The sequence below is a fragment of the Mobula birostris genome, chromosome 11, assembly GCF_030028105.1.
Source record: "Mobula birostris isolate sMobBir1 chromosome 11, sMobBir1.hap1, whole genome shotgun sequence".
Classification (NCBI taxonomy): Eukaryota; Metazoa; Chordata; class Chondrichthyes; order Myliobatiformes; family Myliobatidae; genus Mobula; species Mobula birostris.
The window spans coordinates 43,301,000-43,318,694 of NC_092380.1; the positions used below are offsets into that span (position 1 = coordinate 43,301,000).

Consider the following 17,695-nt stretch of genomic DNA (forward strand, 5'->3'; position numbering starts at 1 on the left):
TATTACAGCTACAGAAAGGGTGGGTAATGTAGCAGGATCCTCTTTTGAGTCAGTATGGGTGGAAGTCAGGAACAGGAAGTGAGCAGTTACTCTGGGGGTATTCTATAGGCCCCCTGGTAGCAGCAGAGATACAGAGGAGCAGATTGGGAGGCAGATTTTGGAAAGGTGCAAAAATAACAGGGTTGTTATCATGGATGACTTTAACTTCCCTAATATTGATTGGCACCTGATTAGTTCCAAGGGTTTAGATGGGGCAGAGTTTGTTAAGTGTGTCCAGGACGGATTCCTGTCACAGTATGTGGACAGGCCGACTAGGAGGAATGCCATACTAGATCTAGTACTGGGTAATGAACCGGGTCAGGTCACAGATCTCTCAGTGGGTGAGCATCTGGGGAACAGTGACCACCGCTCTCTGGCCTTTAGCGTTATCATGGAAAAGGATAGAATCAGAGAGGACAGGAAAATTTTTAATTGGAGAAGGGCAAATTATGAGGCTATAAGCCTAAAACTTGCAGGTGTGAATTGGGATGATGTTTTTGCAGGGAAGTGTACTATGGACATGTGGTCAATGTTTAGAGATCTTCTGCAAGATGTTAGGGATAAATTTGTCCCGGTGAGGAAGATAAGAATGGTAGGGTGAAGGAACCATGGGTGACAAGTGAGGTGGAAAATCTAGTCAGGTGGAAGAAGGCAGTACATGAGGTTTAGGAAGCAAGGATCAGATGGGTCTATTGAGGAATATAGGGTAGCAAGAAAGGAGCTTAAGAAGGGGCTGAGAAGAGCAAGAAGGGGGCATGAGAAGGCCTTGGCGAGTAGGGTAAAGGAAAACCCCAAGGCATTCTTCAATTATCTGAAGAAAAAAAGGATGACAGGAGTGAAGGTAGGACCAATTAGAGATAAAGGTGGGAAGATGTGCCTGGAAGCTGTGGAAGTGAGCGAGGTCCTCAATGAATACTTCTCTTCGGTATTCACCAATGAGAGGGAACTTGATGATGGTGAGGACAATATGAGTGAGGTTGATGTTCTGGAGCATGTTGATATTAAGGGAGAGGAGGTTTTGGAGTTGTTAAAATACATTAGGACGGATAAGTCCCCGGGGCCTGATGGAATATTCCCCAGGCTACTCCATGATTGCTGAGCCTCTGGCTAGGATCTTTGTCCTCGTTGTCCACGGGAATGGTACCGGAGGATTGGAGGGAGGTGAATGTTGTCCCCTTATTCAAAAAAGGTAGTAGGGATAGTCCGGGTAATTATAGACCAGTGAGCCTCACGTCTGTGGTGGGAAAGCTGTTGGAAAAGATAGGATCTCTGGGCATTTAGAGAATCATGGTCTGATCAGGGACAGTCAGCATGGCTTTGTGAAGAGCAGATCGTGTTTAACAAACCTGATAGAGTTCTTTGAGGAGGTGACTAGGCATATAGATGAGGGTAGTGCAGTGGATGTGATCTATATGGATTTTAGTAAGGCACTTGACAAGGTTTTACACGGTAGGCTTATTCAGAAAGTCAGAAGGCATGGGATCCAGGGAAGTTTGGTCAGGTGGATTCAGAATTGGCTTGCCTGCCGAAGACAGAGGGTCGTGGTGTCCCACAAGGATCGGTTCTGGGACCTCTACTTTTCGTGATTTTTATTAACGACCTGGATGTGGGGGTAGAAGGGTGAGTTGGCAAGTTTCCAGGCGACACAAAGTTTGGTGGTGTTGTAGATAGTGTAGAGGATTGTTGAAGATTGCAGAGAGACATTGATAGGATGCAGAAGTGGGCTGAGAAGTGGCAGATGGAGTTCAACCCGGAGAAGTATGAGGTGGTACACTTTGGAAGGACAAACTCCAAGGCAGAGTACAAAGTAAATGGCAGGAGACTTGGTAGTATGGAGGAGCAGAGGGATCTCAGGGTACATGTCCACAGATCCCTGAAAGTTGCCTCACAGGTGGATAGGGTAGTTAAGAAAGCTTATGGGGTGTTAGCTTTCATAAGTCGAAGGATAGAGTTTAAAAGTCGTGATGTAATGATGTAGCTCTATAAAACTCTGGTTAGGCCACACTTGGAGTACTGTGTCCAGTTCTGGTCGCCTCACTATAGAAAGGATGTGGAAGCATTGAAAAGGGTACAGAGGAGATTTACCAGGATGCTGCCTGGTTTAGAGAGTATGCATTATGATCAGAGATTAAGGGAGCTAGGGCTTTACTCTTTGGAGAGAAGGAGGATGAGAGGAGACATGATAGTGGTGTACAAGATAATAAGAGGAATAGATAGAGTGGATAGCCAGCGCCTCTTCCCCAGGGTACCACTGCTCAATACAAGAGGACATGGCTTTAAGGTAAGGGGTGGGAAGTTCAAGAGGGATATTAGAGAAAGGCTTTTTACTCAGAGAGTGGTTGGTGCGTGGAATGCACTGCCTGAGTCAGTGGTGGACGCAGATACACTAGTGAAGTTTAAGAGACTACTAGACAGGTATATGGAGGAATTTAAGGTGGGGGGGTCATATGGGAGGCAGGGTTTGAGGGTCGGCACCACATTGTGGGCCAAAGGGCCTGTAATGTGCTGTACTATTCTATGTTCTATGAAGCAGCACCAATGCAGATATCAGTGTAGCAGATGAGAGTTGGGGAGTGTTAATGGGGAAGGCTTGGACATGGACTATTCTTCATGGCCATTGAAAAGGCAGGCATAGCTGGGCCCCGTGCTGGGGGTGCCTATGGCTAGTTCTCGAGACTGGAGAAAGTGGGAGGAGGCAAAGGAGAAATTGTTTAGGGTGGGGACCAGCTCTGCTAAATGGAGCAGGGTCGTGGGGAAATAGTTCTTTCACTGAGAAAGAAGCAGAGAGCTTTAAGCCTGCCTTGATGGGGAAATAGAAATGTATAGACACTGGACATCCATAGTGAAAATGAGGTTAGGGCCAGGGAATTGGTAATTAGTGAGGAGATCGAGAGCATGAGAAGTGTCGCAGATGTAGGTGGGAAGGGACTGAACAAAGGGGGATATAATGGAGAAGAGGAATGAGGGCACGAGTTCATTGGGCTAGGAGCAGGACAATTAGGTTTGTGGATCTTGGGTGGGAGGTAGAAGGGAGCAGTGTGAAGTAAGGGAGACGTGTATTTAGTAACAGTGGATGGGAGTTCTCAGAGTTGATGGTGTTGGAGAGAGTTTCCAGGTCAGGCAGTTCACCACTATCTCCAGGGAGGTTAATGATAGTTAATCAGTGTTTGCCTAATGATGTGGTTCTGTAGCTGTCATGAATCAACTTGGATGATTGGATGGAATTGTGACCTCCTGAATAATTGACTCACTAGGCCTTTAAGTAAAGGTGCCAGTGGCTTTCATAACAACATTATCCTTGGAGTGAGTTGGTACCCAGCTCAAGTAAACTGGCTTGGAGGTTAACAAGAATGTTATATGGTTAAGGCCTTGGGCCTGGAAATGAAAGCACAGTTTATCCCAATGTTTTGTGGAGTTCATATCCGAGAATTCTAAACAGTAACTGGTGTTTCGCCTCTGTTGGTTTTAAGGTCTATGTTTCACTTCCATGTATGTCTAGTCCTTTTGTACACCTCAGCGAGGTTAAAGTAAGAGCTGCTATCTGCAATACTTAAGAAGATTTTTTTCCTGTTCTCTTAGATCCAGATGTAGCACGGGACCTACTTCAGTTAGTGCAGTGTCTTCGACTGGTGGGAGACTCTATCACAATGGAAATGGCCTCTTTAATGGACACAGCAGTGAGCCACCTGCAGCCCCCTGAGAAAGCAGCAGAGCAGATCCTGGAGCACCTTCTGGCCAGAGACACGTGAGTAAGACCGGATGTCAGCATTGTACGGAATTCAGTAATACCCTTCAGACGAAAAAGGGGTAAATTCTTGGAGAAAAGCTTTGTGGGCTGTAAGGAGCAGGTGGGTGGTGCTGGTAAGATTGCTCTTCAAAATGGCCATCTTTATAATTTAATATTGGATTTCTGATGAAAGGTTGAAACTAGCTCTTTGATGGTAAAAAGGTGCTGATTGTAGGTACCTGGTTCTTAGCCATTGTCAATTGTGCTAGTTGTAAAGGTTCTCATTATTTACTAGGTGACAGTCACTTGCCTACTTTGATATCCATTTTGCAATTTGTCATCTTCTCTCACTACACAACCACCAATCTCCAAGGTCAGAGCAAATGGCAACATAGATACATGTTCTGCCAAATATAATATGATTTATGTGCAGGTAACATTGCTGTCCTGAATGCTAGGTGCCTGTCTTCTGTGAGTATAAATCTGACTTTCAGTCGATGAAAAATGATTCTCCAAAACAGGGCAAAGGTGGCTGTGAATAACGTAGTTTCTTATTCTTTTAAGTTGGAAGTATTGTAATTAGAACCTTTTTGAGCTTTTTAACAGAGTTTCATTGTTGAGATTAACAATAAGTACTGTGGGGAGAGGCTTGTCCATTAATATCCCTTATGCTGACGACCAGTATTTTTTGTCCATCATTGGGTCCACTTGTCTTGATCTACAAGTATTTGTTTTTCTGTCATGACAGGAGTACTATGGAAAAGAGCTTGGTATAGGCAGTATCTGCGGTGCTAAAACAGGGTTTGGTGTTGAGCACATCACTGGTCTCTTTTCACCCTTCAGTGGTGGAACTGATGGCTTCCCTGCTGCACAACAATTTATTGAATTGTGAGGCTGATCTCTGAGACCAAGAGGTGTACAAAAGGACTAGACATGCATGGAAGTGAAACAAAGACCTCAAAACATTAGGCTAGATCCACCAGGTTACTGTGGGAGGTGAGGGAAGAAGTTGCTGCACCTTTGGCGAGGATCTTTGTATCCTCACTGACCATAGGAGTAGTACCAAAAGATTGAAGGATAGCAAATGTTATTCCTTTGAAGAAAATTAAAAGGGATAATCCTGGGAAATAAACACCAATGAGTCATATATATGTCAGTGGTGAGCTTTGAGAAAGAATAATCTGATTAGGGATTTGTGAGGGACAGATTGTAAATCATGAGCCTGATTGAATTCTTTACGGAAGTAACAAAGCAAATAGATGAAGGTAGAGCAGTAGATGTGATGCATATGGATTTTAGTAAGGTGTTTGACAAGGTTTCCCATGTTGGCTCACTCAAAGTCAGAAGCTGTGGAATCCATGGAAATTTGGCTACACGGATCCAGAGCTGGTTTTTCCGCAGATGGCAGAAGGTGATTGCAGATGGAACGTATTCTGCCTGGAGGACCAGTGGTGTTCTGCAGGTAAATGTCTGGAAGCTTGCTTTTTGTGATTTTTATAAATTATTTGGATGGGGAAGTAGAAGGCTGGGTTAGTAAATTTGCATATGGCCACGAAGGTTGGTGATATTGTGGATAGTGGTCATAGGTTACAACAGGATAAAGAGTTAAGCTGAAAAGTGGCGAATAGTGTTCAAAGTGGAGAAGTGTGTACCAGTTCTCTTTGGAAGGTCAAATTGAAGGCAGTATACAAGATTAATGGCTGCATTCTTAACAGTATGGAGGACAGTATCAGGATTCATAGATTCCTCAAAGTTGCCATCCAAGTTGATAGGGTCATTAAGAAGGCATGAAGTGTTGACCTTCATTAGTCGGAGGATTGAAATCAAGAGCCACGTGGTAATGGTGCTGCTCTGGTTAGACCATGCTTGGAGTATTGCGTTCAGTTCCGGACACCTCATGAAAAGAGTGTGGAAGCTTTAGAGAGGGTGCAGAGGAATTTGCCTGGATGCTGTCTGTGTCATAGAGCATGTCTTATGAGGAAAGGTTGAAAGGGCTAGGAAGGATGAGAGGTGACTTGATGGAAGTACACAAGGTGATAAGAGGCATGGATAGAGTGGACAATCAGCACCTTTTTCTCCCAGGACAGCAGTGGCTAATTGAGAAGGCCTAATTCTAAGATGATTGGAGGAAACTGTAGGGGGCAAGTCAGAGGTAAGTTCTTTATACAGAGTGCTGGGTGCATGGAGCTTCCTGCTAGAGGTGGTGATAGCAGTATAGTCGTTAGCATCATTTAAGAGGTTCTTACGTAAGCACATGGATGAAAGAAAAATAGAGGGTAATGTGGGAGGAGGGTTAGATTGATATTGGAGCAGGTTAAAAGGTTGGCACCATGTCGTGGGTCGAAGGGCCTGTATTATGCTGTACTATTCTATGTTCTAGTCATATTTCTCTCATTATTTGTAGAGAAACACATATGGAGCTGCAAAGTAAGCTGCAGGATATCCATAACCCAGGGAACATAATCCAGCTGCTGCTGCGGGAAATGGACCTAGAGGGCGATCTGGAGCCAAGCAATGGTAGGGTGAAGGCAGGATACTGGTGGGGGAGCTGGAAATTCAGAGGATCAGTGGATTCTGATCTGTGCCTGGCCATCTAGCAGTGCCTTTAGAACCGGCATTTTTGGGGATACTTTTTGCATTGTGTGCTAAATGATGCAAGGTCACAGTGAAGCTGTCCACCTGCAGCTTTGGGACTGGACAATCCCTTTATATTTCAGCTAGTACATAAGCTATATATAAACCAGTACCTGTCCTTTCTGGGTTACAAATGATTAACTATTGGAGACTGGCAGGATGGATGAGGATGGATTTGCCAGTAACCGCGAGATTGCAGATCTCTTTTTCTGAGTGGAAGTAGGGAATTTCTGCATGCTGTTCCCCCTCTAATTCCCCCATCTCCCCATCTCACTCATCTCACTCCAACCATCTCATTGGGCGGCAACAAAGTGGGATGAGCTGACCAGAGTGGGGAGCACTTAGCAAATTCACTCAGAGTCAGTGACACCAGCTTGGGCTACTGCCCATGCCTGCTCACCCTCCCATTCACCGCTGTTTCTGTGACCTCTCCCACACATTGTGTTGCTCATTTCTGGGTTACAACAGTTCTCAGAAATGCAATCCTGTCATAATCACAGGACTGCCTATGAAAATGTTATGGTAGAGGTTTCCCATTGTGCTATCAAGTGTCACCGATGCTGCATGTTCATATTTCATATTTCACTGTAAAAGACAATTTGTCTACAGTTCTCTACCTCTGAAGTCAGAGCAGGAAGTGTGAAGCCTGAGTGACTTTCTCCAGGTAACTGGATACTTGTTGCTTTGATCTGGCCTGGTGGTTCTCATGTTAGTTTGCTGCTGTTGAAATAAAGTAACTGGAAACCTGCCTTTCCCATGTGAAGGCGCTGTTTATTTTGCTTTATGTCCTGGGCCAAGATACTGTTATTCCTTTCCCTCAAAGGAACATGAATAGATTACCATTTGACTGCTGTGAGTCAGTTAAGAAATGTTTGTGTACTAGCTAGTCAGTTTGGCACGTCTTCTATTTACACAGTGCTGATTTTTAACTGGGGTCCTTTAATGCAGACTTCTGTAGTCCCTTGACACTGCTGAATTACATTAACTTGTGCTACTTGCCCATTGTGCTGTGTCTTAGAACTGAAACGTTTCTGATTTCCTTTGTTGTGATCTTCCAGACCAGTCTTTGCGGATCCGAATGAACGTGGCCCAGTTTTATGGCAGCAATGTTGCCATTAATGTCATGTGCCAGTCTGCATACCACATGTCCTTGACCCGTTTCCTTATCTGTCGTGACCTGCTGATTCTGCAGCAGCTAATGCTGCATCTTGGAGACAGTGTAAGTGTTCTTTCAGTTGCAGAATATATCTCAAGCCTTTCAAACAGCTTTGTTATAACCATGAAATGATTTTTCCTTCGGTTTTTAATGTTTGGATACAGAAGTTCTGCTGCAATTGTGTTTCAGAATCAGAAATCAACATCAGCTTTATTATCACTGACTTATGTTGTGAAATTAGTTCAAAGTAAATTTATTAGAGTGTATATATGTCACCATATACAATCTTGAGAGTCATGTTCTTGCAGGCATTCATAGTAAGTACAAGAAACACAACAGAACGAATGAAAGACCACACCCAATAGGATGGACTAGCAACCACTGTGCAAAAGACAAAAAGAACAAAATAAATAAGCAATCGATATCAAGAATGAGATGAGAAACCTTGAAATTGAGTCCATAGGTTGTGGGAACAGTGCTGGGGGGAGGAGAATTGAATGTAGTTATTCCCTCTGGTTCAAGAGCCTGGTGGTTGAGTTGTTCTTGAACCTGGTAGTGGATCCTGCGGTTCCTATACCACCTTTCTGATTACAGCAGTGAGAAGAGAGCTTGGCCTGGAGGTCGGGGTCCTCTGATGGATGTTGCTTTCCTGGAAAGCACTCCGTCTAAATGTGCTCAGTGTTGAGGGCTCTCCTTGTGATGGATTGGGCTGTTTACTTTTGTAGTCTTTTCTGTGCAACGGCATTGGTGTTTCAATATCAAGCCACGATTCAGCCAGTCAATATACTCTCTGTTACACGTCTATAGAAGTTTGTCAAAGTTTAAAATGACATGCAGAATCTTCACAAACCTCTTAAGTTGGTATAGGGGCTGCTGTGCTTTCTTTATAATGGCACTTGCGTGCTGGACTTAGTACAGATCCTCTTAGTTGGTCACACCACGGAATTTAATGTTGATCACTCTCTCTACTTCTGGTCACCAGAAGAGAACTGGCTCGTGGACACTCGGTTTCCTCTTGAAATCAATAATCACCTCCTTGGCCTTGTTGGCATTGAGTAGGAGGTTGTTGTGGCACCACTCAGACAGATTTACAGCCTCCCTCCTATATGCTGATGCATTACCACCTTTGATTCTCCTAATGACAATAATGTTGTCAGCAAACTTAAATGTGGCATTCGAGCCATGGTTAGCCTCATCCTCCGACTCTTTCACTTTACACTAAGCGCACAGCCTTGTGGTGCACCTGTGCTGATGGAGTTTGTGGAGGAGATACTATTACCAATCTGGCTGGGGTCTGTAAGTGAGGAAATTGAGGATCCAGTTGAACAAGGAGATATTGAGGCCAAGGTCTTAAACCTTATTGATTAGTGTTGAGGGAATGATAGTATTGAATGCTGAGCTGTAGTTAATAGAAGACCATCCTGATGCTGCTTTGCTGTCCAGATGTTTCAGGGTTGAGTGAAGAGCCAATGAAGTGACATCTACTGTGGACCTGTTGTACTGGAAGGCAAAGTGGAGTGGATCCAAGCAGGTGTTGATATGTTTCATCACCAAACTCTCAAACTACTTGTCACAGTGGATGTCAGCGATACTGGGTGATAGTCATTAAGGCAGATTACCACGTTCTTCTTGGGCACTGGTATAATTAAAGCCTGCTTGTAGCAGTTGGGTACCTCAGACTGCGGAAGTGAGAGGTTAAGTACCTCAGTGAACGTTCCGGCCAGTTGATCAGGACAGGTCTTCAGTACTCAGCCAGGTACACCGACTGGGCCGGTTGCATTCTGTGGGTTCACCCTCCCGAAGGAAGCTCTCACATTAATGTTTCAGTAGTTCTATTTAATATCAAAGAAAGTATAATGTACAACCTGAAACTCTTGTCCTTTGTAGACATCCACAGAAACATGTTACCCCAAAGAATGAATAACAGTAAAAATGTTTAATTTCCAAAGCTCCCTACTGGCTACTCCTGCGCACAAGCAGCAGCAAATCATCAATCCCCCACTTCTGCAGAAAGCATCAGCACTCCACCCACCAAGCAAGCAAGAGCCAAGCCATGCAGCACTAATTATTCACCCAACCGTTTGACATACCAAAGGCTGTTCTCACTAATGAAGGAGAAGAGAGGTGTCACACAGTGAGAGGGGAAACTAACAAGACAAACAAAAAACATCTAGCTGATTATGATGTTAAAGTCTGCCCCATCGCATTTTTTTCCTGGGTTCTCTGACTCGTAAATCAGCAACACACTCTCCCCCACCGCTGAGAGAGAGCAGTCCGAGTACAGAGGCCTCCAACAGCTGATCCACTGTTCCCGATATTCCATTTTCTCCTACAATGCTTCAGTCTGGGACACCATCCAAGAACCGGTTCATCCCTGGGGCCATAGAGCCTCAGCACTCTGAGGGCGTTCTTGTCTTCTAGACCGCGTCCTTGGGATATCAAAAAATGGGTGGTTGGTGAGCCCTGGGAGCAGGAACCATCGCCGTTAAGAATTGAAGTTTGAGTGTAGCTGTAAGTCAGGAACTTCAGCAGAACCCCATCCACCTTAAAAATGAAAAGGACCTTAAAGGTAGAAATTAAGCTGCACTCAGAGCACGCTGGAGGAACTCAGCAGGTCGGGCAGCATCAGTGGAAAAGATGAGTCAACGTTTTGAGCTATGGGAACTCTCATGGGACCCAGCTACGCCTGCTTCTTCATTGGTTATGTGGAACAGTCTGTGCTCCAAACCTATTCTGGTACTGCTCCCCAACTTTTCCTTTGGTACATTAACGACTACATTGGTGCTCCTTCCTGCACCCATGCTGAGCTCGTCAATTTCATCGACTTTACTTCAAACTTCCACCCAGCCCTCAAATTCACTTGGTCTATCTCAGACACTTCTCTTCCCTTTCTTGATGTCTCGGTCTCCATCTCTGGAGACAGACTGTCCACTGACATCTTCTATAAGCCCACTGACTCTCATAACTACCTCGATTATACCTCTTCCCACCCCGCCACATACAAAAATGCCATTCCCTATTCCCAGTTCCTCTGTCTCCACTGCATCTGCTCGGAGGATGAGGCTTTCCGTTCCAGGACATCTCAAATGTCCTCTTTCTTTAAGGATCGTCGTTTCCCTTCTACCGTCATCAATGATGCTCTCACCCCATCCTCCTGCAACCACAGCAGAGACAGAGTTCCCCTTGTCCTTACCTACCACCCCACCAGCCTCTGGATCCAGCACATTATCCTCCGCAACTTCCGCCACCTTCAACAGGACCCCACCACTAAGCACATCTTTCCCTCTCCTCCCCTGTCTGCTTTCCGCAGGGATCGGTCCCTCCACGATTTCCTTATCCGCACGTCCATCCCCACTGATCTCCCATCCGGCACTTATCCCTGTAAGCGTAAGTGCTACACCTGTCCCTACACCTCCTCTCTTGCCACCATTCAGGGCCCCAAACAACCCTTCCAGGTGAGGCAACACTTGTGAGTCTTTTGGGGTCATCTATTGCATCCGGTGCTCCCGGTGCGGCAGCCTCTACGTCGGTGAAACTGGACGCAGATTGGGGGACCGCTTCGTCGAGCAACTCCACTCCGTTCGCCATAATAGACAGGATCTCCCGGTAGCCACCCACTTCAACTCTGCTTCCCATTCCCATTCAGATATGTCCATACATGGCCTCCGTTACTGCCATGATGAGGCTAAACTCAGACTGGAGGAGCAACACCTCATATACTGTCCAGGTGGTCTCCAGCCCCTTGGTATGAACATAGAATTCTCCAACTTCTGGTAATTCCCTCCCCCTCCCTTCCTCTATCCCTATTTCACTCTGCCCCCTCCCCCAGCTGTCTATCACCTCCCTCATGGTTCCGCCTCCTTCTACTACCCATTGTTTTCCTGCCTATGACGTCCCTGCTTCCCCTCCCCCACCCCTTTGTCTTTCAAATTACTGGTCTTTCAACTGAACCTACAAGCATTCTTCAAATCCTTCCTCCTCCTTTGTTCAGTCCTGACGAAGGGTTCCGGCTCGAAACGTCGACTCATCGTTTCCACTGATGCTGCCCGACCTGCTGAGTTCCTCCAGCGTGCTGTGAGTGTTGCTTTGACCCCAGCATCTGCAGATTATTTTGTGTTTAGAAATTAAGCTGTTTCCTCAGATGAGCTCAAAGAAGCCACTCTGTAATACCATTACAGAGACTGAAATTACAGGGTCATGAAACTCCCACAGCCCTTGTCATGAAAGTGTCTCCACGTTTTGATGGTCAGAGTGAACCACCTATGCCATTTGGGTTCACTTTGTCGGAGGTGATGGTATTCAAACCCTGCCACAGATGTCGAGCATCCTTCAGTGCTTCAAGTTTGGTCTGGAATTGCCACTTCACATGTGAGGTGGCTTTCCAGAGATTGTACCTGGATCTCTTACATTTTACTTAGTCATCAGACCCGAACACAACTGATCTGGCTCTCAGCAGATTCCAGATCTCATGGTTTATCCAGGGCTTCTGGTTGGGGAAGGCTCTGAATGATTTTGTGGATACACATTCATCTCCAACAGTTTTTATAAAGCCAACTGTGGTGTATTTGTTTAGATCCACTGAGCCTTTGACCACGGTCCAGGCCACCCAACTGCAAGCAATCCCATAGCTGGTCCTCTGCCTGTATGCAGATAGGAGGAGGACAGCCAAATGAACAGATTTCCTAAAGTGTAGTCTAGAGATCGAATGGTGGACATTTTTTATGGTAGTCTAGCAGTTGTCGAGTGCATTGTGACCCCTGGTACTGTAGGTGATGTTGATAATTGAGCAGAGACTTCAAACATGCTTGATGGAGGTCCCCAACAATGATTTAAAAGGCATTGGGGTAGACTGTTAAATGTTTGCTGATGGCGACACCCAGTACCTTGAGTGTCTGCTTAACATTGGCCTTTGGCAGTATGTAAACTGCAGTCAGGATCACGGAGGAGAACCCTCTGCTTTAAATTAGTTGCCTTTTGGAAGCAATACAGTGCAAGACATAAGTTACAACAAAAAATAGTGCAAATGAGGAATTGCAAGGTAGTGTTCATGAACAATTCAGAAATGTCATGCAGAAGAGAAGCTGTTCCAAAACATTTTGAGTGAGTCTCAGGCTCCTATACCTCCTCTCCAATGGTAGTAATAAGAAGAGAACATGTCCGCATGGTATCTCCAAAGTGACTGACTTTTCAAAGTAGTTACTTCTGGGTTTGCATACTAGGCTCTTTGGATTTTTATCTGTTATTTACATTTATCCAGGATTTTTAAAAATGGGATTAAAGTTGGAGGAAATTCCTTTCCAAGGATGCTCCAACCTCAGTGACTGAATTAGAGCAATATTACTATAGTTTGGTATCTCTGGGAGTTTGTATCTTTAGAATTTGTGTCTATATTGAACCTGCAGAGAGCATTTCATTAACAGCTCTTCTTGTGTGCTGCTCTACAGGTGAGTTTGGGAGCTGGTGGATACCTCTTGCAGCTCCAACAGGAACTTATTCCTCGGACATCACTCCTCGTGTGCTCCTACTTTGTAATGAGATGGGCTTGTCAGTCCTTGGCATCAGCAGTGCCTGGTGACACTTTGTAAGTAATCTAAGATCTGAGGAAAGAAGTATTTTTATATAACATCTAGTTCCTCTGGTGAAACACAACCATAAAAGATACCTAAGTTTAACTTGATATTAAGACAGAAAAAAAGCTGGAGAAACTCGGTGGTTGGGCAGTATGTATGGAGGAAAATAGACAGCTGATATTTCGGATTGAGATCCTTCACCTTGCAGTCCTGATGAATGGTCTTGACCCAAAATATCAACTTTCTATTTACGTCCGTAGATGCTGACTGGCCCACTGGATTTTTCCAGCTTTTTGTCTGTTGCTCCATATTTCAGCGTCTGCAGGCTCTTGTATCTCTGTCTTAATATAAATGCTATTTGTTTACCAATAGCCAAGCATTAAAAAGGGGTTAGTTCAAATAAGGTAGTGCAAAAACAGAGGGGAAAACTTGTAAGGAAGTGTTCATGGATTCACTGTCCATTCAGAAATTTGATGATGGAGTGGAAGAAGCTGTTTGAAACGTGTGTATGTCTTCAGGCTCCTTACTGGTAGCAGTGAGAAAAGGGCATGTCCTGGGTGATGGGGTCCTTTATAATGGATTCTGCCTTTTTGGGGCATCATGTTTGAAGGTGCTCTGGATGCTGGCTAGTGCCCATGATGTAGCTGACGTGAGTTTACAACTTTCTGCAGTTTCTTTCCGATCCTGTGCAGTGGCCCCTCCATACCAGATGGTGATGCAACCAGTTAGAATGCTCTCCATAGAAATTTGCAAGTGTCTTTGGTGACATACCAATTCTTCTCAAACTCTTAATGAAATATAGCTGCTGTTGTGCTGTTTTGTAATTGCATCAAAGTATTGGGACAAGGATAGATTTTCAGAGATGTTGACACCCATGAGCTTGAAATTGCTCATCCTTTCCACTTCTGATCCCTGATGAGGACTGGTGTGTGTTCCCTCAACTTACCCTTCCTGAAGTTCACCATCAATTCCTTGGTCTGAACGCTGAACTGTAGTGAATAAACAGTAGCCTGACATAATATTACTTTTGTCTAGGCAATCTAGGTCTTTTCTTAAGCAGGAGTTGATTCTAGCCATGACTAACTCCTCAAAGCACTTCATTGCAGTAGATGTGGATGCCACTGAGTGATGATTGTTGGGGCAGCTCACCCTGCCCTTGGGCACTGGTATGATTGCCACACATTTGAAGCAGGTGGAAACGCTTGACTGCAGCGGTGAGAGATTGATGATGGTAGTGGTTAAGGAGTGTCTGGACATGGAGTTTTGAAAGAGATGATCAATAACAAGGTGAGTAGTTAGAAAAGCAGCTTACGATTTTTTTCTGGTTTCAGGGAATCGAACCTGCGACAGTTGTCAGTGTTAGAGCTGTCAGATTCCAATGCCCTAACGTCACAGCGTGCAGGTAGGTACATCTGTCAGGTCTCTGACCATGGGGTAGGTTGGGCTAGGGATTGGTGTACAGCAAAAAGAAAAGAGCTCTTGACAGCCCATGTTGGCAGGTATTTGAAACCCAGGATTGAAGGTCTTTGAAATTACAGATCAGTGCTCATAGGATGAAGGTAGTTAACAGTCGAGTCAAAATCAGATTTATTATCACTGTCTTATGACGTGAAATTTGTTATTTTACTGTAGTAGTACAATGCAAAGACTTAAAATTACTAAAAATTACAAAATAAATTGTGCAAAGAAAAGGGAATGACAGGATTGGGTTCATTTACTGTTCAAGTAGCTGTTTCTGAGTTGTCGAAAGAATGTCTTCAGACTCCTCTGCCTCCTCCCGGATGGCTGTAATACGAAGAGGGTATGTGCTAGAGACTCCTGCCATTCCTTTTCATTCTTTACATTCATAGTCAATGCTCTCAGTACTTTTCTATTACATTCCTATACATCAATGGCACTACTACCACTCATGGCCACTAACGCCTTTATAAAGCCTCAGTAGTGCGTCCTTTTACATTCTAGTCCTCTCACAATGAATGCTAACATTGTATTTGCTTTTCGTACTACCAATTTAACCTGCAAGTTAATCTTAAGGGAATCTTGAATTAGGACTCCTAAGTCCCTGCAATTCTGAATTCTCCCATGCAGAAAATTGTCTGTGCATTTATTCTTCCTACCAACATGCATAGTCAAGTGTCCCCTGTATTATAAACATGAAAAAGTCTGCAGGTGCTGGAAATCCAAAGCAATGCACACAAAATGCTGGAGGAACTCTAACTCAGGCAACATCTATGGAAATGAATAAACAGTCGATGTTTCGGGCTGAGACCCTTTTGCAGGACTGAAAAGGAAGGAGGGAAGATAAAATAAAGAGGTGGGGGAGGAGAAGGAGAATAGTTAGAAGGTGATGGGTGAAGCCAAGTGGAAAGATAAAGGGCTGGAGAAGAAGAAATCTATAATTTTATCAAAATGTTTTTCCATTCTTAAACACTGCTTGGTATCTCATTGTATGTTCCCTTGTTTGGGCTGTTAATACATTATCAGATGAGCTTTTTACAAAGGCTGGTATCATTTCTGGTAATTTCTTTCAGTTGCTAGCTAACTTGGCAGATATGAATAAATACGATTCTTTATCTTTCTGTGTTCACGGCATTAGTTTCTAATCCTGGTTAAGGTAACACTGACGAATTACTTTCTAGCCAGCAGTCAACGTACGATTGTAGAGCTGTTCTACCAGCAGGTGGCCAGAAAACAAATTCTTTCCCGATTGCTATCCCAAGAAAATAGTCCTTTAAATCAGTCGACAATCAACTGGGGACAAATTGGCATTGCCATTACAAACTACCTCCTCCAATATTTGTATCCTTTACAATGGTGTTTAATACAGCAATGTAATTATCTCTTTGTAACTTGCATGGTCTACAGAGATCATTAGAGACAGACAGAAGCTAAGGGAATAGCTGAGAGACAGGATGCTGAGATTGTGAGCAGGTAAATTGATAATGTTTTTTATGAATACTTACAGGTCACTTGAAGAAATTGAGATGTTTCAGGACAGTAACCTGTCGTTGAAATTTTGGTCCATGTAACCTGTTACCATTATACTATGAGTTCAGCTGATAAAATGGGAGTGGGCTGTCTGTATTCTTTCCTTGACATATGCCACTGAGAAGGGATTAGCTTTTCTGTTAGTTTTCTTTACTGCACTATTTTTACTGACTAACAAATATATACCATGGTATAGTGGTCAGTAACTAGACTGATAGCCCAGAGGCTTGGGAGAACAATTAAGAGATATGAATTTAAATCCCAATATGTTCACTGTAGAATTTAAATTGAGTTAATAATTTAAAAGTAAAACAGATTGGTTGGAAATGATCGCAGGCCACTGGATTGTCATCCATCTGGTTCACTGATGCACCTTGGAGTTGAAATCTGTTCTTTCCCATTCTTGCCAAGTTATGACTCCATATCCATGGTAACAGGTTGATCACTAACTGATGTGAGCTTGTCAGTTCTTAAACATTGTTAAACCAAGGAATAAAGAAACTGACACCTGGCATCAGGGTAGGCTCTGAGATTGGACTGCAGAGTTGTTCCAACCATAATCCAGCTCCTCATGAGTACTTGGGAGCTGTCCCACAACCCATTCAAGCAACAGCCTTGCATTCTTGTCCTGTTGACAGTGTTCTAGATTGCTCCATTTGTGCCGAACCAGCAAAAAAGTAAATCAACCCCCCACTCCCCAAATTAATCCCTCCTACCTACAGAATGTCCATATTCTTCCATGTTTCTCACATTCATGTGCCTATCTAAACATCTGTTAAAAGCCTCTAATGTATTTGTATTTACCACCATACAAGACAGCTCATTCCAGGCATCCACCACTCTGAATTAATGAAAACTTGCCTCTCACATCCCCTTTGATCCTACCCCCCTCACCTTCAATGCATGCCCTCTGGTATTAGACATGTCTACCCTGGGGTAAAGACACACTCTGTCCACTCTGTCTATGCCTCTCATAGTCTTAAAACCCAACTCTCCTCCCAGCTTCTGCTGTTCCAGGGAAAACAGCCCAAGTTTGTCCAGCCTCTCATGATAGCACATGCCCTCTAAACCAGACAGCATCCTCTCCAAAGCCTCAACATCCTTCCTATAGACGGACGACCATTTGCAATACTTCAAATGTAGCCCAGTCAGAGTTCTATAAAGTTGCAACACTACCTCTTAATGTTGAACTCAGTGCCTCACCTAAAAAAGCAAGTATTCCATAAGCCGCCTTAACCACCTGATCAACCTGTGTAGTCACTTTCTTCCTTTTTAAATCTTTTTATTAATTATTATTGAAAATCAACAACAGAGAAAGATGGATATACTTTATTGATCCCGAGGGAAATTGGGTTTCGTTACAGCCGCACCAACCAAGAATAGAGCGTAAATATAGCAATACAAAAACCACAAACAATCAAACAACAAAATGCAAACTATGCCGGATGGAAAATAAGTCCAGGACCAGTCTATCGGCTCAGGGTGTCTGACCCTCCACGGGAGGAGCTGCAAGTTTGATGGCCATAGGCAGGAACGACCTCCCGTGCCGCCCAGTGTTGTAGGAATATGGCTGAAGTCCAA

The 17,695-nt window shown here is 44.1% G+C and overlaps 1 protein-coding gene across 1 annotated transcript in view; it reads left to right on the top strand.

The window, feature by feature from the left end:
• nup160 (nucleoporin 160) overlaps positions 1-17,695 on the top strand; it is a 104,678-nt gene that overhangs the window by 37,989 nt on the left and 48,994 nt on the right. Inside the window, exons 14-19 of the mRNA XM_072271361.1 lie at positions 3,619-3,784; positions 6,171-6,283; positions 7,459-7,619; positions 13,001-13,137; positions 14,458-14,528; positions 15,766-15,925. Of these exons, the coding sequence (XP_072127462.1) occupies positions 3,619-3,784; positions 6,171-6,283; positions 7,459-7,619; positions 13,001-13,137; positions 14,458-14,528; positions 15,766-15,925 (808 nt within the window). The remainder of the gene's footprint in view (positions 1-3,618; positions 3,785-6,170; positions 6,284-7,458; positions 7,620-13,000; positions 13,138-14,457; positions 14,529-15,765; positions 15,926-17,695) is intronic.